Source organism: Melanerpes formicivorus, unplaced genomic scaffold, assembly GCF_026170545.1.
Source record: "Melanerpes formicivorus ecotype bairdi unplaced genomic scaffold, bMelFor1.0.p_v2 SCAF_31, whole genome shotgun sequence".
NCBI classification, from domain to species: Eukaryota; Metazoa; Chordata; class Aves; order Piciformes; family Picidae; genus Melanerpes; species Melanerpes formicivorus.
The window spans coordinates 3,356,419-3,384,383 of NW_027142383.1; the positions used below are offsets into that span (position 1 = coordinate 3,356,419).

General features: G+C 47.3%; 2 protein-coding genes across 7 annotated transcripts in view; one reads left to right on the forward strand and one right to left on the reverse strand.

Annotated features, from left to right (window-relative positions):
- ZSWIM6 (zinc finger SWIM-type containing 6) overlaps positions 1 to 23,323 on the reverse strand; it is a 321,402-nt gene extending 298,079 nt beyond the window's left edge. For all 3 annotated transcript variants that reach the window (XM_068155388.1, XM_068155387.1, XM_068155386.1), the window contains exon 1: positions 22,758 to 23,323. In XM_068155388.1, the coding sequence (XP_068011489.1) occupies positions 22,758 to 23,271 (514 nt within the window). In that variant the 5' untranslated portion in view covers positions 23,272 to 23,323. The remainder of the gene's footprint in view (positions 1 to 22,757) is intronic.
- Positions 23,281 to 27,965, forward strand: part of SMAD4 (SMAD family member 4) — a 135,346-nt gene continuing 130,661 nt past the window's right edge. The window contains exons 1-3 of one of the 4 annotated variants that reach the window (XM_068155390.1): positions 23,281 to 23,641; positions 23,748 to 23,902; positions 24,113 to 24,307. The gene's annotated coding sequence lies outside the window, so the exon portion shown is untranslated. The remainder of the gene's footprint in view (positions 23,642 to 23,747; positions 23,903 to 24,112; positions 24,308 to 27,965) is intronic. The other 3 variants (XM_068155389.1, XM_068155395.1, XM_068155392.1) reach the window with 3 other exon arrangements.

A 27,965-nucleotide genomic window follows, 5' to 3' on the forward strand; every position in this document is an offset into this window, starting at 1 on the left:
CCTAGGATAGTGGTCACCTCCAGTATTTTAGAATTCCACCCCCAAACAAGTGCAAAATCCTGACATACCAGTAAAATAATTGGAGGGGAAAAAAAAATGTTGTCAGCCTGGAAATTCCTAAGAGACACAAATCACTGCAATGTGCTGGAGTCTGGCCCATGTCTATCGAGCCTTTCTCAACACTATTTAGTGCCCTCAAGGGAAGGAGGTGGTTCCTCAGCCTCTGGAAGCATCTTCTGTCATGTGTGAAGGAAAAGTACCCTTTCAAGGAAAATGTTACATGTCACCCAGGTAAGTGAAACACCAGAGAAAAAGGTATCCAGTACCTGAGGGAATTAGCTGTGCTGGAGGTGATTTTTAACAAGCTATCAGATAATGAAAAGCAGTATGCCCTTTTTACTCATGAGTCCTGTCACACACGGAAGGCTGCTGTGTGGAGTCCTACAAAGCACAGTTACAGAAACCACTGAAGGAAAAGGTGAATTGAGTCAGTTTGCAGAGGTGAAAGCCATACAAGTGGCTTTACCTATTACTGACTGAGGAAGGTTGCCAGTGCTATAGAGCACTCATGGATGCTATACAGACTCATAGACGGTGGCAAATGCCCTGTGGTGGTCATTACTGCAATGGAAGCAAAGTAACTGGCTGTGACCATTTTAGGCTGTGCCTTTAAGAAAGGGACAGTTGCTGGAACACTCTGGCTGAATGTTTTGAAATCATTCAGATATTCTAAATTAATTTCATTGGTAGATAGGTAAAATGCAACTTTAAGTTTTAGTTCTGTTTGAGTCTCAGTCAGTTCTGGTCTGTCTGTCTTTTCAGCCTGTTTGCTTCTGTCTCTCTCTGAGCAACAGCTGCTGGACAGAGTTAACCTTGAACTAACAGATAAGAATAATTCTTGCATACGCTTTGAGCTAACAGAATTTCCTCCTTAATAATTACCTTTTCTCTCTCTCTTTAACCCTTTTTGGGAAAAAAGAGGTAGGGGGAGAGAGGGGAGTACAGGGAGGGACCCCTCATGGCTGGAGGAGGGAGTTTTGTTCTGTATTACATTCTTTGCTGTATATAATTGTAAATACTGTATATTGTGTATATATCCATCTGCATTTCATCCTGCTTGTAAATATAGCTTTTATCCATCTCTGCTTCTCTGACTGAGTTAGCCATGGTTTCTTTGGGGGGGGGGGGGGGGAGAATTGAACTTTCTCTCACCACCACACTGGCAGAACAGAGATAAAAGCCATCTAGGATGCTGAATTATGGCAAGCTATTGCTGCACGGCTAGAGAACCTGGTGGTGACAGTACATCAGGGGGGTGTGTGGCAATGCCAGCGATGAGCAGTGTGAGCAATCTGGCAGTGCAGGCCTAGAGCCTGACATGCTGGTAGGCCATGCTCAGCATAAGTGCAGAGCCAGCTAGCGGTGTACCAAAACAGTGCTGTGCCTGCAGCATGTAACTAAAACAGGACACTGATAGCTATAAACACAGAAAGTTATCTTGGGACAACAGGACATGCACCTGCACCAACAAACCACGTGTGCCATTAGTAGTTGGACCAATAATCTATAATAGTGCAATGTGTGGTCACTCACAGGGAACCAATGAAGACATGCCAACGATGCTCCCCGAGTTTATATAAGTTGTAGAAGTTCCCTTGCTACGCACTTCTGCCTTTCCTTTCCCTTCTTCTTCTATGCTTTACTTTACTGTGCTATACTTGCACCATAGGCCTGCAATACTGGAACAATAAAGGAACAATACTCGATCATATTGGTCAGCTGTATTGACTCCAATCTCCGTTGTCCCATTAGGGGTGCCCACCTACCCAAGAGTTAGGCCACTGAAGAACATCAGAACAACCACCAGGTATATGAGGCTGCTAAGATTGAAGTGGCTCAGGTAGATTTGGACTGGCAACATAAGGGCAAATTATTTATAGCTTGGTGGGCCCATGACACTTCCACTCACCAAGGAAGGGATGCAACATATAGGTAGGCTTGTAATCAAGGGGTGGACTTGACCATGGACACTTTTGCCCATGGAAGAGGAGCTGCTTGATGCTGAAAGCAGGGTGTGATGGCACTGAGCTCTGCAAGGAATGAGCCTGTCAAAGGTCTCTCCAACCTGTGCTGAATGTGCTGCTGAGTTTATGCTACTTGAGCCCAGCTACTGATAGAAGTTGCAGGCTACCTCAGCAGCAGTCCCACCACCAGCCCACACTGCAAATATACCCTTCCTACTGTATTTCAAACCAGCATCAGATAGCAGCAACTTCAATATAGATGGATCTGCTTATTCCCCTCACACCACACTCCACCATCTCCAGGTCCAGAACGTTCACAAGCCCTATGAGGAGAGGCTGAGGGAGCTGGGGCTGCTTAGCCTGGAGAGGAGGAGACTCAGGGGTGACCTTATTGCTCTCTACAACTACCTGAAGGGGGGTTGTAAACAGGCAGAGGTTGGTCTCTTCTCCCAGGCAGCCAGCACCAGAACAAGAGGACACAGTCTCAGGCTGCGCCAGGGGAAGTTCAGGCTGGAGGTCAGGAGGAAGTTTTACATAGAGAGAGTGATTGCCCATTGGAATGGGCTGCCCGGGGAGGTGGTGGAGTCGCCGTCACTGGAGGTGTTCAGGAGGAGACTTGACAGGGTGCTTGGTTACATGGGTTAGTTGATTAGGTGGTGTTGGATGATAGGTTGGACGCGATGATCTTGAAGGTCTCTTCCAACCTGGTTTATTCTATTCTATTTCCTTACCAAGGTTAAATGTATACTATCCCTTCCAAACTACCTGGCCCAAAATACAGCTACAGATAACACTCCACTCAGTAATCAAGCTACATGCACACTATGCTAATATATAGACTTCTGTTTGCACTCTTATGCTGCTGACTCCCCCTCCTCATTTACCCACGTAACTTCTGCCTCAGGTGCATGCGTTATAACATCTGCCCCACATCACATTTCATTCCTACTGTCAAATAATTGAGTACACTGAGGCAAGGGGACAAGGGGCAATGGATATAAACTACAGCACAGGAGGTTCCAACTCAACATGAACTTCTTCACTGTGAGGGTCACAGAGCACTGGAACAGGCTGTCCAGAGAAGTTGTGGAGTCACCTTCTCTGGAGACTTTCAAGACTCACCTGGATGTGTTCCTGTGTGACCTGTGCTAAATTCTATGGTCCTGCTCTGGCAGGGGGGTTGGACTTGATTACCTAGTCCAACCTCCCTGCCAGAGCAGGATCACCTATACCAGAGCACACAGGAACGCATCCAGGCAGGTTTTGAATATCTTCCAAGAAGGAGATTCCACAACCCCCTGTGCAGCCTGTTCCAGTGTTCCATCACCCTCACAGTGAAAATTTTTTTTCCTCATGTTTACATGGAACTTAAGGAGGGAGGGGAAGATGAACCTCATAACAGGCAAGATTCACTGAAATGTATGCTCATAATTCCCATATCTTTCAATTTATGCAATTTCACATTGCACTCCTCATGCTTATTCCCAGGTCAGCATAAGATATATCCTTGGGAGGGAAAGAAACAAAACCACTACCGCTCACAAGCCCACCTGGGAAAACAACAACAAAAAGAAAACATACCTGGGTTTTTGGTTGGTTTTTCTTTTTATAATCTAGATTGCTTTAAAATGAAGCCATTTATTTTCTGTTGAGGCACAATTTGACTCTACCTTATCATAAAATATTCAGTTACATTTTATAATCTTACCAATGCATATCTAACTCTGAATAAATCTGTTCAAAACAGTTGTACAAAATGAGGTCAATGGTTTTGTTTTACCACTGTAATTATGGAGCTTCCACCATGATCCAATAGAAATAGTCTCCGGTTCTGATAAAGTACAGGCTGATAAACACCCTTCAATTAAATAGTCAGTGCTTTCTGAAAAAACACTGACACAAAGGAAACATCTTCTTTATAAAACTTAAATTGAGATGTAAGGTTAACAAGAGAACACCCACTTCATAACTTTAAACATATTTTACAATTTCAAAAGCCACGGGACAGCTAAGTTACATTTGCCAATCTGCTTTTGTGGTAGTGAGAGAAGTTCAGTTCTCCCACACACACACAGAAACCATGGCTGACTCAGTCAGAAAAGCAAAACGGAAGGGCTATATTTACAAGCAGGATTAAATGCAATGAATATATACACAATATACAGTATTTACAGTATATACAAAAATATACAGCAAAGAAGGTAACACAGAAAACCTTCTCCTCCTCGCTGGAGGAGGGTCCCCCCCAAAAACCCCTTTTCCCCCTTCCTCCCTTTTTTCCCAAAAAGGATTAGAGAGAGAAAAGTAATTATTAAGGGGGAAATTCTGTTACTTCAGAGCGCATGCTAAGGGAAGAAAAAGAATTAGTCGCTTATCATCTTAGTTGAAGGTCAGCACCAAGCACAGAGAGAAAAACAGCTGTTCAGACTCAGACTCCAAACAGAGACTGACTGCACAGACTAAAACTTAAAGTTACATTGCTACCAATCTACCAATGAAATTTGTTTAGAATTATCTTTGTTTTTTCTTTTTACACCACACTTTCAGCTAGAGTGTTCCAGTAGCTGTCCTTCTTAAAGGCATAAGACCTAAAACTGTCACAGCTTTCCATTTTGAAAGCTTTATTTCATTTTGTAGGAAAGAGCATCAGCTTCCATGCCTTCACTAATACCCGCTGAAAGTAGACCATGTAGAGAGAGCAACCATTCAGAGTATATGCTCTTTAAATACACTTCTTCAGCGATCTACTGAGCTCTGACCTTTATTTTATCTCAGACATCTTCAATTGCCCTCTCTTCCTAGTCCCTCATCTATCAGCTTCAACTCAGCATTTTACTACCTCTCAAGTACATCTTATTCAACGAGTCAAAATCTTGTTTGCTCCTAAACATTTCTTCACTCCTGCCATTGAACAGTCATAGTATCAGTCAGGATTGGAAGGGACCACAAGGATCATCTAGTTCAAACCCCCCTGCAATGGGCAGGGACACCCCACACTACATCAGGCTGGACAGAGCCTCATCCAGCCTGGTCTTAAACACCTCCAGGGACGGGGCCTCGACCACCTCCCTGGACAACCCATTCCAGGGTTTCACCACTCTCATGGTGAAGAACCTCCCCCTCACACCCAGCCTGAATCTCCCCACCCCCAGCTTCATTCCATTGCCCCTAGTCCTATCACCACCTGATATCCTGAGAAGTCTGTGACCATTTGAGGCTATGCCTTTAAGAAAGGGACAGTGCTGGGACACTCTGGCTGAATATTTTGTAAACACAGACAGGTCTACACAAATTTCATTGGTAGATTGCTAGAACACAGCTTTAAGTTTTAGTGCAGTTGGAATTTTTCTCAGTTCGTTCCTTTCCTTCTCCCTTTCCAGCTTCCCTGCTTCTGGGCACCTAGCCAGAGCGACCTTGGATAAGATAAGCACTAATCCTGCATTAATTCGCATGAGGCCTACTAAAATCTTTCTTCCTCAATAACTGCCTTTTTCTCTCTCTAACCCTTTTTCGGAAAAAAGGGAGGAAGGGGGAGAGAGCGGGGTACAGGGGGGGAACCCTCCTCTGTCCAGAGGAGGGAATTTCGTTCCTGTATTTTTTTTCCCCTTTGCTGTATATTTCTGTATATATATATTATAAATACTGTATATATTGTGTATAAATAACCTGCATTTTTACATTGCTTGTAAATATAGCATCCCTTTTGCTTCTCCGAATGAGTTAGCTATGGTTTTATTTTCCCCTTTGTGGGGGAGGGAAAGCTAGGCCTTCTCTCTCAACCCACTACATTTTTAATTCGCACCTAACGTGCAGCACAAAAATAGCTTGATTTATTGCTTGCTGGAGTTGGATTAGCAAACATGAAGGTGTTTTGGATTTTAGAGCATCTGTTCTTTTCAGTTTTTGGGGTTCTGATTTACAAATATTGTTTGGGCTTATCTTGATCACATAGGTAAATATTTAATGCAAAAATTATATTTATGGTTCAGGTATAAAATTCAGCTTCTGTATGACCGCTGTCTGGGGTTCTATTGGCTTACGAGATACAGAAATGTGACATCTAGCACTCACAATTGAGATAAGGAAGTTTAAGATTCCAGTAGGTGAAAGAGTAATTTTAAGCAACGGCTGGGATCCAAAGCTGAATTATTTGATGTGTGTCATCCTGCTATCGGTGATAACTAATGTGTATTTGTTGTATTCTTTGCACTGGGAAAGAAAAGTATCTAAGGCCTGCTTCATTGTTAAGCATAGCTCAAAGAAAAAGAGGCATACTTCTGGCTCAGCCCCAGAGACTTCTAGTGATGAGGAGAGTGAAGAATCTGTATCAGTTAAAGATAAAGCTAAAAAGTCTATTGGAAAGGCTGCTTTGAACGGTGCTGTTGCTGATTCTGGCAAGCAGCCAGGGGCTGTGCCAGCTCTCAACATGGTGGCTCCCCCATCCTCAGCTGCCATTAATGAGACAAAGTCATTTCCACACACCTTCTTGGCAGGACCAGAAGCCCCCTCCAAAGCAGCTGATCTGTCTCAAAACCTGTCAGCTTCTGTTAAGGCAGCTGTAAAGTCAAACACAGCTCCAATTAAGCAAGTAGCAGTTTTAAGAGCAAGAAGAGGAAAAGCCAAAGCTGATCCAGGAGCTGATGGGGGAGAGGAGCAAGATGCTGATGCTGGTGAGGGAACTTCTGCCAGAAAAGATCCTGCTGAGGAGGAAGAAAAGGTTTGTTTTAAAGACCTAGCGGACTTATTGAGATCAACACAGGATGGAGATGCAGCTAGGACAGCAGCTAGCAGTGGTGCTTCTCAGCTTCAAGAGATCCTTAGGAGAATGACAGCAGGATTATTGGGACAACAAGTTCAGGAAGGTGTGATAGAAGGGGCAAAGGATGAAGAAGATGACATTTCTGAATGTTCTTCACCTTGTGAAGAACTTCGAAATATCCATAAAGATTACACCAGAGCAGATAAGGAGCCAATTCTAACTTGGCTTAGTAGATGTCATGCTCTAGCTCTAAAGGGTGCAGACAAGTCAGCAGCTCAGTTAGGAACTCTCTCAAAGGACAATGGAATAGACAGACATCTAGGCAAGGCTCTCGGTAAGGTTAATCTGTGGGTACGCCTTTTAATGGCATTTTTCCTGAGATACCCTTCCCAAGATGATCTTCCATGGAATCCTAAGCCCTGGACTACCATAGATGAGGGAATTAAGCGCTTGAGTGAATTTGCTGTTAGAGAGATACTCTAGAGGAGAACATGAAACTCTGAATCCTGATGACATTCCTGTAGGAACTGGTCGTGCTAAAAAGATCATCAAGCTTGCTCCTCCTAACTATGCAAATATTCCGACAAACAGAATCGTGGCAAGAAATTATGCTGGAGCTCCTCCTACGGTTGGCCAATTCACTGATCAAATGAGACAATTGGAGGATAACATGACACGTGTTTCTTCGGTTTCAGCCATTGAAACTCTGTCGGGAAAAATTAAAAGTTGCATGAAAGAGCTGAAGGAGGAGTTTAAAAATACCATATCCCAATTGGCACAAAGAGATAATTACAATTCTTCCTCCAGGTGGATACAAGTTTCATCTGTGAGGAATACACGTCCTCCAAGGAGGTCATTCCAAAACAGATCAAACCAAAACAGACCACCAAGGCAATCGCGTGGGACTACATGGATAACTCCGCATGATCAGTTTGGTGAGAACATGAACCGCTGGGATGGCCAACCAACTTCTAATCTTTTCAGGAGACTGAGGGAACTGCAAAGTGGCAGAACCCAAGGTAGCAATACCAGAAGGGTAGCTGTTACTTCCATAGTTTCCCAGAACAATTCTCATAGCTCCAACAGTGGCTCCAGTTCTAACACTGCACACTGTGCTCAATGCACATGTGGGCATGTTGCCAATAACTAGGGGTGCCCTGCCTCCCGCCAGGGGGAGGAGAGGGATAACGGAGATAACAGAATCTATTGGGATGTGTACATCCAGTGGCCTGGCACTTCACAATTTCGGAAGTACAGGGCCTTGGTTGACACAGGAGCTCAGTGCACCATAATACCATCAAATTATCAGGAATCAGAGTATATAACTATTTTGGGAGTCACTGGTGGATCTCAAGAGTTAAGTAAGGTGGAGCTTAATATTAGTTTAAATGGCAAACAGTGGAGGAAGCATACAGTTGTGACGGGACCGGACGCACCTTGTATTTTGAGAATTGATTTTCGAAGAGAAGGGCATTTCAAAGACTCTAGAGGCTACAAATGGGCTTTTGGAGTAGCTTCTATAGAAATTGATGGACAAAAATTGAAGCTGTCTGCTAGACCTGAGCTTTCTGATGAATCTGCAGTTGTGGGACAACACAAGATACAGGAAATTAAATTGCCGGTTGCTTCTCAGACTGTGCATCACAGACAATACAGAACCAACCGTGAACCTTTGTTGCCCATTCAGAATCTGATTCATCAGTTGGAGAGTCAGAAAGTCGTCAGCAAAACTCATTCACCTTTCAACAGACCAGTGCGGCCTGTGCGGAAGCAGAATGGAGACTGGCGTCTGACAGTGGACTACCGAGTCCTAAATGAAGTAACACCACCTATGAGTGCAGCAGTACCAGGCATGATGGAGCTACAGTATGAGCTGGAGTCTAAAGAGGCCAAATGGTATGCTACCATAGACATTGCTAATGCATTTTTCTCTATTCCCATAGCAGAGGAATGCAGGCCTCGGTTTGCTTTCACCTGGAAAGGAATCCAGTACACTTTCAACAGATTGCCAGTGGGCTGGATCCACAGCTCAAGCATCTGTCATGCAGTAATCCATGATGCTCTGGAGAAAGGCGGTGCTCCAGAACACATCCAGGTCATCGATGATATCATCGTCTGGGATAAAACTGCTGAGGAAGTCTTCAAGAAAGGTAACAAAATCATTGACATTCTTCTGAATGCAGGTTTTGCCATCAAACGAGACAAGGTGAAGGGACCTACCACAGAAATTCAGTTTCTGGGAGTGCGGTGGCAGGATGGACGTCGACACGTTCCAGTGGATGTGGTAAATAGTCTCTACCATAGCAAATCCGATGAACATGCAAGGAACTCCACGTTTCTTGGGGATAGTGGGATTTTGGAGACTGCACATTCCTGGATACAGTCAGATTGTGAAACCTCTGTATGATGTGACTAGAAAGAAAAACAGTTTCCACTGGGGACCTGAACAACAAGCAGCCTTTGACCAGATAAAGCAAGAGGTAGTTCACGCAATGGGTCTGGGACCTGTCCGAGATGGTCCAGACATTAAGAACATTTTGTACACGGCTGCAAGTGACAATGGTCCAACCTGGTGCTTGTGGCAAAAAGCTAAAGGTGAGACACGTGGACAACCTCTTGGTTTCTGGAGTCGAGGTTACAGAGGTTCAGAAGCAAATTATACTCCAACAGAGAAAGAGATTCTAGCTGCCTATGAAAGAGTAAAAGCATCTTCTGAAGTGATTGGAACTGAATCACAACTTCTCTTAGCTCCCAGATTACCAGTGTTGAATTGGATGTTCAAAGGCAAAGGTTCCACACCACATCATGCCACAGACTCAAAATGGTCTAAGTGGGTGGCTCTGATAACAGAGAGCTTGAATGGGACCCGACGGGATACACCCACGGGTACTGAGAGACCTGGCAGATGAGGTTGCTAAACCCCTCTCTATTATATTTCAAAAGTCATGGCAATCTGGTGAAGTACCCACAGACTGAAAAAGGGGAAACATTGCCCCCATTTTCAAAAAGGGTAAGAAGGAGGAACCAGGGAACTACAGGCCAGTCAGTCTCACCTCTGTGCCTGGAACGATCATGGAGCAGATCCTCCTGGGGTCACTACTTGCTCAAAAGAATAGTGAAGAGGTGATTGGGAACAGTCAGCATGGCTTTGCCAAGGGCAAATCCTGCCTGACCAACCTGGTTGCCTTCTATGAGCAGGTGACAAAATTAATAGATGAGGGGCGAGCAACTGATGTCATTTACCTGGACCTGAGCAAATCCTTCGAGACTGTCCCGCACCACATCCTGGTCTCCAAACTGGTGACACATGGGTTTGATGGGTGGACCACTAGATGGATAAGGAATTGGCTTGATGTCCGCACCCAAAGAGTGGCTGTCAATGGCTCCATGTCCCAGTGGAGGCCAGTGACAAGCGGAGTCCCTCAGGGACCAGTCCTGCGACCTATCTTGTTCAACATCTTTGTGGGTGACATGGACAGTGGCATTGAGTGCACCCTCAGCAAGTTTGCTGATGACACCAAGCTGTGTGGTGCAGCAGACACGCTCGAGGGAAGGGAGGCCATCCAGAGGGACCTTGACAGGCTGGAAAGGTGGGCACAAGCCAACCTCATGAAGTTCAATGAGAGCAAGTGCAGGGTCCTGCATCTGGGTCGAGGCAATCCCAGGCACAAATACAGGCTGGGCAGTGACTGGCTGGAAAGTAGCCCTGAGGAGAGAGACTTGGGGGTGCTGGTGGACAGGAAGCTCAACATGAGCTCTCAATGTGCACTTGCAGCCCGCAAAGCCAATCAGATCCTGGGCTGCATCAGGAGAAGTGTGGCTAGCAGGTCGAGGGAGGTGATTCTCCCCCTCTACTCAGCCCTGGTGAGACCCCACCTGGAGTACTGTGTCCAGTTTTGGAGCCCCTATTACAAGAGGGATGTGGAGGTGCTGGAGTGTGTCCAGACAAGGGCCACGAGGATGATCAGAGGGCTGGAGCACCTCTCCTGTGAAGACAGACTGAAGGAGTTGGGGCTGTTCAGTCTGCAGAAGAGAAGGCTCCGAGGTGACCTAATTGTGGCCTTCCAGTATCTGAAGGGGGCTTACACGAAGGCTGGGGAAGGACTTCTCAGGATCTCAGGTAGTGATAGGACTAGGGGGAATGGAATGAAGCTGGAGGTGGGGAGATTCAGGCTGGATGTGAGGAGGAGGTTCTTCACCATGATAGTGGTGAAACCCTGGAATGTGTTGTCCAGGGAGGTGGTCGAGGCCCCGTCCCTGAGGGTGTTTAAGACCAGGCTGGATGAGGCTCTGTCCAGCCTGATCTAGTGTGGGGTGTCCCTGCCCATGGCAGGGGGGTTGGAACTAGATGATCCTTGTGGTCCCTTCCAACCCTGAATGAAACTATGAAAGACGTGGTCTAGTGGAGGTGATCTCAAATTGGCCTGAAGGTATCAACTGTACTAAACCTCCAGAGGAGAGTAACTCATGCTGAGGAAGCTCCTCCTTACAAAGACCTTTCAGATGATAAAAAGAAATATGCTTTGTTCACAGACAGTTCCTGTCATCTTGTTGGAAACAAGCGAAGGTGGAAGTCTGCAGTGTGGAGTCCAACACGCCGAGTTGCAGAGGCAAAGGATGGAGAAGGAGAATCCAGTCAATTTGCAGAGGAAAAAGCTGTCCAGCTAGCTCTCGACGTGGCTGAACGTGAGAGATGGCCAAAGCTTTATCTCTACACCGACTCATGGATGGTAGCCAATGCTCTATGGGGTTGGCTAAAGGACTGGAAAAATAATGGTTGGCAGAGGAAAGGAAAGCCCATTTGGGCAGCCGACCTGTGGCAGGACATTGCTGATCGAATCGAGAGAATTCCAGTGAAAGTGAGACACATCCATGCTCACATTCCTAAGAGCAAAGCTACTGAGGAACAACAACACAACCATCAGGCAGACCTACCTGCAAGAGTTTCTCAAGTAGACATGGACTCTAATCTTGATCTTGACTGGAAACACCGAGGTGAGATATTCTTAGCTCGGTGGGCTCATGATTCATCAGGACATCAAGGCAGAGATGCAACATACCAATGGGCTCGTGACAGATCCATAGACATTTCCATGGATGCTATCACACAAGTCATCCATGACTGTGACATTTGTGCCGCTCTTTAGCAGGCAAAGCCACCTTGTGGTATGGTGACAGGTCGTCCAAGTACAAGTATGCTGAAGCTTGGCAGATTGACTACATCACTCTACCACGTTCTCGTTCTGGTAAGCAGTACGTGCTTATTATGGTAGAGGCAAACACTGGATGGTTGGAAACTTCTCCAGTTCCACATGCAACTGCACGCAACACCATTCTCGGTCTGGAGAGACAAATCCTGTGGAGACATGGAACTCCAGAGAGGATTGAGTCAGAAAACCGAACTCATTTCAAGAACAACCTCGTGAAGAACTGGGCAAAAGAGCACAGTATTGAGTGGATTTTCCATATTCCCTACTATGCACCAGCTTCAGGGAAGATTGAACGCTACAATGGTTTGTTGAAGACCACTCTTAAAGCCATGGGTGGTGGATCTTTGAAAAACTGGGAAAAACATTTAGCACAAGCAACCTGGCTGGTGAATAGTAGAGGTTCAGTGAACCGAGCTGGACCTGCACATTCAGATCTGCTGCAGAAAGTAGAAGGTGATAGATTTCCTGTTGCTAAGGGAAAGAATCTGTTAGGTAAAACTGTTTGGGTATTTTCGCCCTCAGGAGAGGCTAAACCTGTCCAAGGGGTGGTTTCAGCTGAAGGTCCGGGTCACACTTATTGGGTAATGCAAGAGAATGGTGAAATTCAGTGTATTCCGCAAAGAAATTTAACTGTAGCTGAAAGAGTTTAATTTTAGACTGTTCTACAGATACATCGCATGCAAAGGAAGAATCTATGTGGAATGTATGGTGCACGAACCCTGAGACCCCTGAGTCAAATAAGAGACCCTGATAATCCCTGCTTCCTTTTCTTCGCTTCATCTGCAAAGAGATAAACTGTTTTCCATTTTCTTGTTTCATGATTTTCTTGACTTCTGAATCATCTACATCTGAGTATAGCCGGAATGGACTATGGACTTTACTTACGAACTGTAAAACAGTTTTGAATTGGATGGACAGTATGAACAGCCAATGAAATAGTTTAGAAGGGGTGGACTGTGACTGTTTGAGGCTTTGCCTTTAACAAAGGGACAGTGCTGGGACACTCTGGCTGAATGTTTTGGAATAATACAGAAAACAATCAGATATTCTAAACTAATTTAATTGGTGGATTGGTAGAATGCAGTTTTATGTTTTAGTGCAGCTGGATTTTTTTCTCAGTTCATTCCTTTCCCTCTCCATTCCAGCTTGCCTGCTTCTGGGCTCCTAGCCAGAGCAACCTCGGATAAAGATAAGCACTAATACTGCATGTGCATTTAAGGCCTAACCAAATTTCATCCTTATTAATTACCTTTGTCTCTCTCTAACCATCTTTGGGAAAAAAGGGAGGTAGAGGGAGAGAGTGGGATACAGGGGGGAACCCACCTCTGTCTGGAGGAGGGAATTTCGTTCCTGTATTCTTTTTTTTTTTTCCTTGCTGTATATTTCTGTACATATATTGTAAGTACTGTGTATATTGTATATCTAACCTGCCTTTCCACATTGCTTGTAAATAACAGCATTCCTTCCACTTCTCCGACTGAGTTAGCCGTGGGTTTTTTTCCCCTCTTTGCGAGGGAGAGAAAGCTAGGCCTTCTCTCTCATCCCACTACACCTCCCTTGACTTCCTGGCCACACTTCTCCTGATGCAGCCCAGGATCTGATTGGCTTTGCGGGCTGCAAGTGCACACTGAGAGCTCATGTTGAGCTTCTCATCCACCAGCACTCCCAAGTCTCTCTCCTCAGGGCTGCTTTCCAGCCAGTCACGGCCCAGCCTGTATTTGTGCCTGGGATTGCCTCGACCCAGATGCAGGACTGTGCTGGGTTGAGGCAGCCCCCTTCCCCACCCCGGCAACAATAAACACTCAGACAAACGGATTGCAAAAGTGATGGAAAGTTTAAATAGAAAGCAGTGAACTTTTACAGAAAAGCAAAAGCACAGTGATAAAGAAAAATCCCAAAGCAGACCCAGAGAGATCCCATCCCCACATGAGGGCACACCCAAGACCCCCAGGGCTCCTTCTTCCCCCTCCCACTGCTAGGCTAGTCTCAGCTGGCCAGATCTGAGACTGCCCATCCCCCCATGGCCTTGGGCCTAGCCAGGCCCAAAGCCAGGAGACATCTCCCCCAGTTACCGGCTGACGGAGGAGGAAGAAAAGAGAAAGTGCTAGACTCCGCACTGGATCTTATAGTGGTGCAAAGGATTGTGGTAGGAAATACAACATAATTTCCTGTGTCCACTCCTCTGGGCTGGACTTCTGGACACAGGAAGCAAACATTGCGGGGGGGCACCCAGCTCAAACTGCAATAAGGACCCTGCACTTGCTCTTGTTGAACCTCATGAGGTAGTCTTGTGCCCACCTCTCCAGCCTGTTAAGGTCCCTCTGGATGGCCTCCCTTCCCTCGAGCGTGTCTGCTGCACCACACAGCTTGGTGTCATCAGCAAACTTGCTGAGGGTGCACTCAATGCCACTGTCCATGTCACCCACAAAGATGTTGAAGACGACAGGTGCTAGCACTGATCCTTAGGGCACACCACTACTGACTGGCCACCAGCTGGATGTGGCACCATTCACCACCACTCTCTGGGCTCGGCCATCCAGCCAGTTCCTAACCCATCGCACTGTGCTCCCGTCCAAACCATGGGCTGACAGCTTGGCCAGGAGTTTGCTATGGGGGACAGTGTCAAAGGCCTTGCTGAGGTGCAGGTAGACCACATCCACAGGCCTCCCCACATCCACCAGGTGGGTCACCTGATCATAGAAGGAGATCGGGTTGGTCAGGCAGGACCAGCCCTTCCTAAATCTTTATTTAGAATAACACTTTATTTTTCTAGAATAAACCAAACCAGGTTGGAAGAGACCTTCAAGATCATCGCATCCAAACCATCAACCAATCCAACCCACCCAAACAGCTAACCCGTGGCAACAAGTACCCCATCAAGTCTCCTCCTGAACACCTCCAATGATGGCAACTCCACCACCTACCTGGGAAGCCCATTCCAATGGGCAATCACTCTTTCTGTATAGAACTTCTTCCTAATATCCAACCTGATCCTCCCCTGGTACAGCCTGAGACTGTGTCCTCTTGTTCTGGTACTGGGTGCCTGGGAGAAGAGACCATCATCCGCCTGCCTACAACCTCCCTTCAGGCAGTTATAAGGAGTGATAAGGTCACCCCTGAGTCTCCTCTTCCCCAGGCTGAGCAACCCCAGCTCCCTCAGTCTTTCCTCATAGGACTTGTTTTCCAAACCCCTCACCAACTTTGTTGCTCTTCTCTGGACTCGTTCCAGCAAGTCAACATCCTTCCTAAACTGAGGGGCCCAGAACTGGACACAGTAGTCGAGGTGTGGTCTAACCAGTGCGGTGTACATGGGCAGAATGACCTCCCTGCTCCTGATGGCCACACTGTTAATGATACAGGCCAGGATGCCATTGACCCTCTTGGCTGCCTGGGCACACTGCAGGCTCATGTTCAGCCTGCCATCGACCAGTACCCTCAGGTCCCTCTCTACCTGGCCGCTCTCCAGCCACTCTGACCCTAGCCTGTAGCACTGCATGGGGTTGTTGTGGCCAATGTGCAGAACCCGGCACTTGGATGTGTTAAATCTCATGCTGTTGTATTCTGCCCATCCATCCAGCCTGTCGAGGTCTCTCTGCAGAGCCTCTCTACCCTCCAGCAGATCAACTCCTGCCCCCAGCTCGGTATCATCAGCAAATTTACTGATGATGGACTCAGTGCCCTCATCCAGATCATCAATAAAGATGTTAAAGAGCACAGGGCCCAGCACTGATCCTTGGGGCACACCACTACTGACTGGCTGCCAGCTAGATGTTTCACCATTCACCACCACTCTCTGGGCTCGGCCATCCAGCCAGTTCCTAACCCATCGCACTGTGCTCCCGTCCAAACCATGGGCTGACAGCTTGGCTAGGAGTTTGCTATGAGGGACAGTGTCAAAGGCCTTGCTGAGGTCCAGCTAGACTACATCCACAGGCCTCCCCACATCCACCAGGCGTGTCACCTGATCATAGAAGGAGATCAGGTTGGTCAGTCAGGACCTGCCCTTCCTAAATCCATGCTGGCTAGGCCTGATCCCTTGGCCATCCTGTCAGTGCTGTGTGATTGCACTCAGGATGACCTGTTCCATGATCTTGCCTGGCACTGAGGTCAGGCTGACAGGCCTATAATTCCCTGGCTCATTCAACCAGCCCTTCTTTGTGGATGGGCACAACATTGGCCAGCTTCCAGACCTCTGGGACCTCGCCAGTGAGCCAGGACTGCTGGAAAATGATGGAGAGTGGCTTGGCCAGCTCATCTGCCAGCTCTCTCAGCACCCTAGACCCATCTGGTCCCATGGACTTGTGGGGATCCAAGCAGCTAAGGAGAGTTCCAACCACCTCCTCATGGAACATAGGGAAACTGTGCAGCTCCCTGGCTCCTTCTGCCAGCTCCGCAGGCCAGCTGTCAGGAAGACGTTCTGTCCTTCTAGTAAAAATTGAGGCAAAGAAGGTGTTAAGTATCTCCGCCTTTTCCTCATCCTTTGTTACAATGTTCCCCTCCGTATCCACCAAGGAGTGGAGGTTGTCCTTCCCCTTCCTCTTGCTATTAATATATTTATAGAAGGACTTTTTGTTGTCCTTCACAGTAGAGGCCACTTTGAGTTCCAAGTGTGCTTTTGCCTCCCTAATTTTCTTCCTACATGATTTGGCAACATCCTTAAACATTCCGTGGGTTGCCTCCCCTCTCTTCCAAAGGTGATACACCCTCTTTTTTATCCTTAGTTCTATTACAATTCATGAACCATCCAGGCTGGCCGTCTTCCCCAGCGGCTCATCTTCTGGCACATTGGCACAGCCTGTCCCTGAGCCTTCAACAATTCTTCATTGAAGTAGGTCCAGCTCTCCTGGACCCCTTTATTATTAAGGGCTTTATCCCAAGGAACCCTCTGAATGAGTTCCTTGAGTAACCCGAAGTCTGCCCTCCGAAAGTCCGGAGTGGAGGTCTTGTTGCTGCCCCTCTTAGCTTGACCAAAAACCGAGAATTCAATTATCTCGTGGTCACTGGACCCCAAACACCCACCAACCACCACATTACCCACCAGCCCTTCCCTGTTGGTGAAGAGGAGGTCAAGCATAGCCTTGACCCTGGTAGGCTCTCGCAGCACCTGGGATAAGAAGCTGTCCTCCATGCATTCTAAGAACCTCCTACACTGTCTCGTCTCTGCTGTGTTGAGATCCCAGCAGATATCAGGCAGGTTCAAGTCGCCCATGAGAACAAGGTCAGGCAATCTTGAGACAGCCTTAAGCTGCCTATAGAATGCTTCATCAACATCTTCCTCCTGGTTGGGTGGTCTATGACAGACTCCAACCAGGGTGTCTGCCCTGCCGGTCTTCCCTCCAACTCTTACCCACAAGCATTCTACCCGACCGTCCCTAATCTCTGTCTCAATGGCATCTAGTGCCTCCCTGATGTACAGGGCCACCCCTCCACCCCTTCTTCCTTGCCTGTCTCTCCTGAAGAGCTTGTAGCCGTCAATTGCAGCGCTCCAGTCACGTGAGTCATCCCACCACGTCTCTGTGATGGCAACTACATCGTAACTTTCCTGCTGCAGGAAGGCTTCCAGTTGCTCTTGTTTTGTTACCCATGCTTCGTGCATTAGCATACATGCACTTCAGCCGGGCTGCTGGTTTCGCCTCCGACTCTAGCTTGTTGCCCCCAGACTCTTGTCTGAGGGGACTGGTTTCAGCCCCTTCCCCCTTTGAAACTAGTTTAAAGCCCTGTCGATGAGACCTGCCAATTCCCTTCCCAGGATCTTTTTACCTTTGGGGGACAGGCCGTTCTCATATACTGTCCTCCATGCATTCTAAGAACCTCCTAGTCTGTCTCCTCTCTGCTGTGTTGAGATCCCAGCAGACGTGAGGCAGGTTGAAGTTGCCCGTAATAGAGAGGGGTTTAGCAACCTCATCTGCCAGTTCTCTCAGTACCCGTGGGTGTATCCCGTCAGGTCCCACGGACCTGAACACTTTCAGGTTCTTCAGGTGATCACAAACCTGATCTGCACTTACAATGGGCCGTTCTTCCTCCCCGTCCTTGGCATTGTCTTTCATAACATCAGGAGTGTGGCTAGAGGCCCTTGCAGTGAAGACTGAGGTAAAGAAGTTAAGTACCTCAGCCTTTTCCTCATCACTTGTGACCATGTCACCATTTTCCTTTCTGAGGGGGCCCACACCTTCCCTAGTTGTCTTCTTCCCATTAATATACCTGTAGAAGTTCTTAGTGTCCCCTTTAACCTCCCTGGCTAGATTCAATTAAAACTCTGCTTTGGCTTTCCTAACCAGGACTCTTGCTGCTCGGGCAGCTTCCTTATATACCTCCTGTTCTAGCTGTCCTTCTCTGCACTTCCTGTAGAGTTTCTTTTTAAGTAATAGTGTGTCCAGTAGCTCCTTGCTCATCCAGGCAGGCCTCCTAGCATTCTTACCTGCTTTTCTCTTTGTTGGTATACAGAGCTCCTGGACACAGAGGAGGTGGTCCCTGAATACTGACCAGCTGTCCTGGGTCCCTCTTCCCTCCAGGGCTTTGTCCCACGACACTTTGGCTATCAGATCCCTGAAGCGATCAAAGTCTGCACACCTAAAGTCTAGGGTCGTAAGCTTGGAATACTTCCTCCTGATTGCCCTGAGGATATTAAATTCAACTGCTTCATGGTCACTGCAGCCAAGGCTGTCTCTGAGCCTCACATTGCTTACCAGCCCTTCCCTGTTGGTGGGAACAAGGTCCAGCATAGCACCATTCCTTGTTGTTTCCTCTACCATTTGGAGGAGGAAGGTGTCTTCTATGCAGTCCAGGAACATCCTGGATTGCGGGTGCCTTGCTGTGTTGTCCCTCCAGCAGATGTCAGGGTGGTTGAAATCACCCATGAGGACCAGGGCTTGTGACCTGGAAGCCACTTCTATTTGCCTGTGGAGGGCCTCATCTGCTTGGTTCTGCTGGTCAGGTGGCCTATAGGCGACCCCCACAGTAATATCTCCTTCCCCTGTCTTGCCTTTGATTTTAACCCATACACTCTCAACTAGCTCATCATCCCTCCCCAGGTGGAGGAGCTCCACTGATTCAAGCTGGTTATTGACATAGAGGGCATCTATGCAACTACCTAGAAATTAAGACTGTAAGTTATTGCCAGGATACACGCCAATGTAAGGTTTGATCACTGAAAACTGTCAGTAAAGCTAAGCAATATATTGCTTCTAAAAGCAGCACTTAAGTTATTCGCAGCTTCCTTATCACATCAGACTGCCAAGGCATCTGTTACATCAAATCCCATTCATTCCTGCATTTATATTTTATCAATAAAAACGCATGATGGCTCTCACATATTACTTGTAATTTACAAAGCTAACAATTACATGTTTTATGTCATCCTCATCCCTCTGCTCTAGAAGCAAAATTGAAGTTTCGTGATTCTACGTAGCAGAGTTACACTAAATCCAAATACAGAATATAATGGACTAATTTTTATACTCAAGACAGTAATTGTAGTGAGTTTGCAAGGTTTCAGCCTACAACCTAAATCAATAGAGGATCTGAGACTCATTTTGCACATACAACAGCATCAATACAGCCAGTTGTCCAAATTGCCATTGATCATAACAGTATTTTAGAATACAGGCATTCCAGGCTTCCTTCATTCAGCTAATATATTAAATAATTCATTTAGAATACTAATTTTACCCTGTTGTTGAACTAAAAAAAAACCACCCAACAATAAAAAACAGTGGACTCAATAGAATTGTCTTGAAGCACAAGTCATGCTTAATGCAGTCACTGAGGCCAGCTTTCTAACTATGCAAATGAGTGTCTGACTAAGACCTACTTTTTCACTCTCCCAAAACAGCATACTGTATCTCTCAAACACGAGAAGGAAAATAAGTGCTCCATTGAGACAACTGCTGCATGTATAATCAATAGCTTGCTGTAAGGTCCTTCACATAACTTTACTGACTAAATCATGTTTTCCAGAAGATTATCTGCAGACATTTTTGCTGATTAATTCTTACAATAATTTTATCTGCCATCCTGGACAAAAACACAGAACACTGGCAAAAATAACCAGCCCTCAAGCATATGAAATCCTGAAGACCATATTATCTGCATTTATTTATACGTTCCATAAATGCACTAGCTATAACATCATTAATCACTGAACATGAACTGGTGCTCTATGCGCTTTAGGTAAAAATATCAAAGCTGAGTGTAGAAATTAAATACTAAGAAAGCTCACCAGCTGTTCTTGACAAGGGTAAGTTAGAAGCTGATTTGCTGAAGAGAGTTTGTACTGCCACTACACCTTATACACACAGCTGAATATTAGTATGCAGAGAGAATACAAGCCACTAATATAAAATAAGAGTCAAACTTCAAGTATGAGGAAACAAACTTGAGAGATCCAGTGCTGGTAAAAGTCTACAACCTAAACCCTTGCTTTTAAGACAAGCTTAAAAAAATCCACAAAAATAATTAGAATCCATGCAAATTTGAATCATAGGATTCATAGAACTGTCTGGGTTGGAACGGACCTTAAACACTATCTAACTCAAATGCCCCACCTTCCACTAGACCAGATTGCTCAAGGCCTAATCCAACCTGGCTTTGAACACCTCCACAGAAGAAACATCCATGACCTCTCCGGGCAACCTCTTCCAGTGTCTCACCACCCTCACTCTAAAGAATTTCTTTCTAATATCTAGTCTCAATCTACCCTCCTCAAGCTTCAATCCATTCCCTCTCATCCCCTATCACTACAAGCCCTTGTAAAACATGCCTTCCCAGCTTTCTTGTAGGCCCCCTTCAGGTACTGGAAGGCTGCTATAAGGTCTCCCAGAGCTACCTTTCCTCCAGGACAAACTCTTTCACAACTACTCTGAGGCTTATTCCATTTCTGAAAGCAAACAAAGCCAAGTCCATACTATATGTCCTAGAAAAGACTGAGTCTTATCACCCCTTGACTTTATTTTCACAGTGAACTCCTATCTTAAATGTAAAGAGACAAGAAACCGTGCACTCCTGTCATTCCTCATTGCTTGCAAACAGAATTAAGTGCAAGTAAAAGGGAAAAAACACAGAAGTCTCAACTTCCAAAATAAAAAGTCCTACTTCTGATTTTGCCAGTCCTGAAGAAACAGATGACTAAATTTATAATTTTTTTTTTAAAAAATAACATACTTAAATAAAACGGTTTTCGTAAAAAAAACTCTAATAATGTATTTTTAAAAATTAATTTTAAAAAGTCTAAAGCTCAACTCCATCTGGGCAGAACAGAAGGACACTTAGTCCAGGAACAGCAACAGCTTCCCTTCGGAAAGTAGTAGGCACATTTGCAGGCTGCCTGCGAAGTAAACTTCGCTGAGGACAAGGCCGAGAGTGAACCCAGTACAGTTCAAACCCGAGCCGCAGCTCCGGGACCTCTGCCACAGCTTGGCGTGGTTCAGCGAACAAAAGGCGAGTAACAGCCGCAACTGAGCCACCGTCGGGGGACGGTCCGTCACAGCACGGGCGGCAGAGCCGCCATCCCGCCTTACTCTCCGATTGTCGAGCCGGCTGTGAGAAACAAGAATCTCTTTTGTCTAGCTTCTCTTTTTGGGGAGGGGGTGGACGGATGGGGACGATGACGAAGGAAAGAGGAAGGGATAACCGAAAGCTGAAGCGAACACAAACAAAAATGAGAACAAAGTGTCCAGTCATCGCCGCCTCCTTCCTGAGGCACCGCCGAACGGCGATGAGCTCAGTACGGCCGGGCCTCAAAAAGCGCAGGCGCACCACTCCCCACAGAAATTTTCTGGGGAAACTATAAACTCCCTCCCCCCTGGATGGAACCAACGTCTAGTGCCCTTTAAACAGTAGCAGGGAGGAATTAACGAAGTAAGCCAGCCCGCAGCGGGTGAAAAGCGACAGCAGGCGGCAGCTGCCGGGTTGCGGGGGCAGTATCGTTCCAGGAGAAGGAAGAACAGCGCTTTCCTCCTCATCTCACCGTTGTCACGCAGGGGCTCACCCCAAAATAACTCCTATGCCCCATAGCACCCGAGCTGCAGTAGCTCCCCACCATCACCCCGAATGAAGGGCCTTTCCCGACGCGCCCCCTCCCCCGGCAGCGGGGTTTGGGTGGATCGCGCCCCCACCCTCTGGCTCGCCGCCGCTGCCCTAGAAACGCCTTTGTTTGCGGCTTCCCGCTCCTGGAGTCTTAACCCTCTTATTTCGTTATTTTAGACCGCAGCACATCCCACCCTCTTTTCCCCCATCGGACGCCTTCTGCTGATTCATTTCCACTGGCAGTCCGGGAGCGGAGGAAACATCTCCTCACTACTGTAGCTCAGAATATGGTGATAACCCGGATTTCAGAGAGTGGGAGCTAGGAATGAGCAGAGCCAGACAGGATTACACACTGGATTACAGTCGGGAGAGTTAAAAAGACAGGCGAGGGACAGCGTGCCCGGCCCACCTAGCGGCGAGGCCCGTGGATGTGTCACAGAGCGCGATGAAGGAGTTATTCCGTGTTCTGGATGCGAGCAGCATGAGGCGGAGTAAATTGCCCGTTCCGAATTACAACCTAGCAGTGAAGGGTTCGTGTAGGCCGGGCCGCGGGGGGGCAGCTAGGAGCACGCCAAGGATGCGAAGCGGCTCTGGCTGCTGGGGCCACATAGGGAGGGAAGCGGCTCCCTGTATAGCAGACGGGCGACACACAGGGGTAGACTCGCGGCTGAAGAGGCCAGCGGCGAAATGCCAAAGTGGCCGCGGCCCGGCTCCGCAGCGCGGTCCCGGACGGTGACTCACCGACTTGTAGGACGTTATCGACACAGCCGCCGTCTAGCAGAGCAATACCCCTGCGGAAGGACAGAAGGCTCTCGTCGGTGGCGGCGGTGTCCGCACCCCCACTGGGCACGGTACCAGCGGTGGTCCCCCCAGGGACAGCGGTGTAGTCCTCAGCGTCAGTGTTGAAGGAAGAGTACATGCAGATCTCCCTCTCGCTGCGAGGGAAGGACCAGTAGACAATCCTGCGCTGCACCGGTTCCGGAATCCGCTCGAACCGCTCCTCCACCCGCTGAAAAGGCCACTTCTCTGCCACCTTACGAGCTGCGATGTCCAGTAGAGTCTCAGGGCTCTGGGTCTTGCCGAACGGCAGAAGCCCCAAAGCGGCGGCGGCGGCAGCGGCGGCGGGTCCGGCGCAGAGCGCCCCACTACCGAGTCTGGTGCCGCCTACTAGCTGGCCTAGCCGGCATCCAGAGCCATAGCCTGGTCTACTACAGAGACGCTTAGCAGGGAGAGGAAGCTGACCACGCTCCGCCATGTTTGTGCTGCTTCTAAGCGGATAGCGGAAGTGCCTATACCCTATAAACAACACCAGGAAGACAGCAAGCGACCGCAGGCCATCTCCTGGGTTATGCTTCCTCTTCCCTTATATGGCTGTGGAGGGCGGTTCCAACTGCCTTGCCCACGGCAGAGGAAGAAGCCTTCTGCAAATTGACACCACAAACAAATAGAATGGCTTGAAGAAAATTCATTTCGCGCGCTAGTGGGGGATGGTACGCACGCTCCCAGCGCGGGGACGCCACGCAGACGTATTACTTTTTTTCTTTTCACTTGTCTGCTGACAAACGTGCAAGCCCAAGACCGCCTTGTGCCAAAAGGGGGCGTGACTAGTGGAATGGAATGCGGAGGTGGGTTTGCTGTGGCTTTAATTCGGTCATCTCTGCTAGGAAAGCTAGGAGGGAGGTGAGTAAATAGATAACTAAGTGACCATTGTGCCCTGTAACCGGAAAATAGGTAACGGCTGAGGCAGCCATCCTCGCTCGCGGAAACGCGGGCGCTGGCCTACCTCCAGTGCCTTGCCCGGGGAAGCAGAGCGATGCTTGCCTTTTGTCGGAACTCCGTGGGAATTGAAAGCTGTTGGAAAGCGGCTGAAGCGCGTCGGAAGGCAGGTAGGAGGCACCTGCGGGCGACCCCACATGAGGTGGAGTGTCCTGGATTGGGTTCCTGTTTCAGTGGGTGGGCTAAATGGGCGAAGCTGGGGTGGCATTGTCAGGATGCTGGCTTTCTGGGGCATGAGCCGGAGTAGCTCAACTCACGCATGCCTGCAAGCCCTTAAGACGGCTCAGTGAGGTGCGCCCCACATTTTGTCCTTCTGTTAGAGGCTACTACGGGAGCTACAGGTATTCGGCTGTGGGGTGAGCCCCTGCTTTGAGGGATACCCGGTGCGTGCTGGCTGTTCCCTGCAGGAACTGATTGCAGCCCGGTGCGAGCTCCACACGACTCGCTTCGAAGATGATTCGGTTTAGAACTGCTCTTGGTAGCCCAAGGCGAAGGACTCCATGTTACGACCCGTGGTGAGTAAATTGAACGCAGTTAACGTGTTGTGTTTGCCTTGGTTTAGAAAAGGTCTGTAAAAAGGCTGATACTGACCATCTGTCCCAGTTAATTTTTAGCAAGCGGTGTATGATGCTTACTGTTGCAGCAGAGCGTTAAGTGAGAAGGATTCTTTTTACTTTTCCGTGTTTATTAAGAGCTGTATCATTTGGGATCATATCAATGTCTCAAGCTAAAAGGCCTTCCTGAGGATTAACAACAAAAAAAAAAAAGAGAGAGAAAATGCTAATGAGTCACAGCAGCAGGCTGAAGATATAAGATTCCTGCATAGCACCGAGTAAAAACTAGATGCTACCTCTGCTTGTAGCTGGGAATTCTGTCCCTAATTACAAACAAACTGGTAAATGTAAAATATTATGAAAATAATATATAGTAAGGGAACTAGCAAATAAAGCTGATACCATCTTTATTATGGAGAGAGACTTTTATGTATAATTTTAGAACAATCCTATTTTGTAACTTTAGCTTGAAAATGGCATTTTTGATGACTTCAAGTTGAAAACACATTCATCTTGCTTGGATTTAACAACGAACACCACATGATAGCATGCAATGTACAGTCTGTAATGTGATTACCTAGGTGCTTCATTCATGTAGGCTGGTTTACCTAGTGTGGTGGTTTAGGCTGGGTGCTGGCCCGGATGCCACTGCACAGACCACACCTGGGAGGTCCCAAGGGGTGGGCCCAGCCCAGGGGGTGGTCACAGGAGACCAGGTATTCCATTCCCATAATGCCCTGCTCCCCTATAAAATGTCCATGCGGGGTCTTCACTTCCTCTTTCATCCCCTGCTGCTGCCTAGGTAAAATGGCATGAGTTGCCTCCCTTGGGCCTGCCCAGGCCCAAGGCTGGGTTGGGGGGGGAGAAAGAGCCCTGGGGGGTTTGGGTGTACCCCCCAGGTGGGGATGGGATGTTCTTGGGCATGTTCTGGGATTTCTCTCTTTGTCACGGTGCTTGTGGTTCTCTAAAACTTTCATTGTTGTTTTTTATTGTTTTTTCTATTTAAACTTTCCATCACTTTTGCAATCTGTTTGTCTGAGTTGTTATTTCTGCCTGTGGTAGGGAGGGGGTATTCCCCAACCCATTACATTTTGGCGCACCAACGTGGGGCTGGCTGTTGTGCCCACTCTGCAGATCGATTGCAAAAGATGGAGAGTTTAAATTGAGTTCTGGGCGTCGGTTTGGGTTTGGAAGTTGGGGCTCAAGTTTTGTTGCCGGGGCGACTGTGTGAACTCCTGTGGACTGCAGAAGGACACCTGGTGCGTGGCTGATGGCATGGAAGTCCCTCCTGTTGCTTGGGAACAGCAAGGGGTGGCTCTTTCTGTGACTTTCTGCCCAGGGTAGCTTAAGAATGCTCGAGTAGCCTAAGAAGGCGAGACCTGCCTTCTCCTCCTTGTTCTCTGCGGGGCAACGAGCGGCAGGGAGCGGAGCGGAGGAGGGGGCAGCGGCAAGCAGAGCGGGGTCGGCCCACGGCTGCTGTGGGGGAAAGCCACCTGAGGCGAGCGGGCAAGCGACAGCTTCTGAAACCCGAGGGCGAGCGGGGACTTCAGCTAGAAAGCTGTTCTCAATGGCCCAGAGAACGCGCTCGTGGCTTTGGCTGAAGCAACCGTTTGGATGCCCGAAGGGGTGGAGGTGGCTTGGACTCTGCATCGCGGCAACAGAGACGGCGGGGGCTGGGCCAGGCTGCATTCAAGCAGTGGCGGCGGCTGTAAATCTTTCCCTGGTGTTTTCGGACATGCTCCGAGAATGGCGTCGAGCACCTGGCTGCGCCTCCTCTCTTCTCAGTGAGTTGTGCTGCAGCCGCCCCCTCTGCCAGGGGAGGGCTGTGAACTGGATGCGGAGATGCCTCGGTACGCAAACGCCCAGTGGGGGGGGGGGGGCGATGTGCCTGTGATGTGCATTTGTGTAGCTTCGGACCGCGGCTGGAAGCAGTCAGCTGCGGCTCCCTGGAGGGATGGAAGAAAGCGGTCGTGGAGCCTGATTGCTCCGACCGGCTTGCCCCAGGGGTGGAAAAAGCCGCTGAGTAAATGTAAAAGCGAACAAAGGCTCGGCTGAGAAGTTGTGAGGTACTGCCAGGTGACCAGGATGTCCCAACGAGTCCACAAGGAATTCACACTGCAGGAGAATGACTGTGTCGCTGGGAGGTTCCATCATATGAGGAAGTACTGGAATGGACTGATACTTGAGCCTGAATGAGAGACTGTGTGGAAGGATGCCCGGATGAAGACCTGGACTGTTGCTAGACACGTCATCTGAAGAGTTCTAATTTGATGATATGTTTTGGGTGCAGGGATTATGGTATGGAATAAGGGGTTTGCCCCAACCCATTACACCTAGCTAGACTACATTTTCCATGATGCAATCCAAGTGTTCAGCTGGGAGGTGAGCAGTCAAAAGATGGCTCCATCAGGGAATGCAGTGAAATAATGTCAAGTGTGTGGCATAAGATCTAAGAAATAACACTAAATTGACTAAAACTTCACATCTGCTCTTTGTTTTCATCAAAACCCAAGACTACAGCAATAGTATATTTTCTAAACAGATGATTGAAGAGCTTTGGGAAATGGATGGGAAATTCAATGCACTATATCAAATTTGCTGATTTTTTTTTTTAAGATAAGCAGAAAACCTGAAGATGGTTTAGAATATGCAAGTACTGTGTTTTTTTTTTAATCTGATAGTAAGGTCTTAAGATAGTAATGTTGATTTATATTTTCACAGAGAATATTTTTATATCTAGGTATAGAACTTTGTTTTTTTTTTTCCTGTTGTCAGTTGCTTATACTAAGCAAATGGCTAATGTTTTTTAACCAAGGAGTTTAAACTGTAGACTACAGACAATGACTAAACTCTGTTCTACAGCTTATTTTAGGTATATACTACAATGTGGTGGTTTGTTTTTGTTGGTTTTTTGGATCATGAGAGCTGCCTTCTGGATAGGAAAGTAGTATAAACTGATGCTTGTGCTTCTGGGTATAGAGCATGCAAAACAGTTACTCTTGAGGTGTCAGTTTCATAAATCTACAGATACTTTTCCAGGATATTAATTAGTATCTTCAACATTTTACAAGTGATCTACTGGATTTTTATCTACTTAATTCCAGCTACATTTGGGACTCTGAATGCTACAGGCAAGCAATGAGGATGTAGTACTTTACCATTATTACGGTATTGACTATTTCTGAGAGCAGATAAATGGAATGTGTAGAAGGTAAAAAATAAAAAAGCTTCATGATTGCATGTGTACAAAAGCAGAGGGAAGTTATATTTAATTGTCACACTATCACTTTCTCTTTATTAATAAATGTTAACATTCTAAAACAAATTTCCTATGTTCATCTAGCACTGATTCTATTTTAAACAAGTCAGTAAAAAAGCTCTTCTAAATTGGGTAATGGTAGTTTTCTTACCAGGTCTTAGCCACCTGCTGCAATAAAAACAGCACACTAATGCCACTGGAAGAATTCCTGTTATAGTAAGGAAATTTTAGAGTAAAAAATGAGAAATTGGAAGAATGAGAGACATGCCACAGCTATGCAGGAATGGCTGCAAAACAGCAACGTTGACTTGCTTAACTTCCTACATGTAATCAAAGGCTATTCTGTGAACTACATAGACA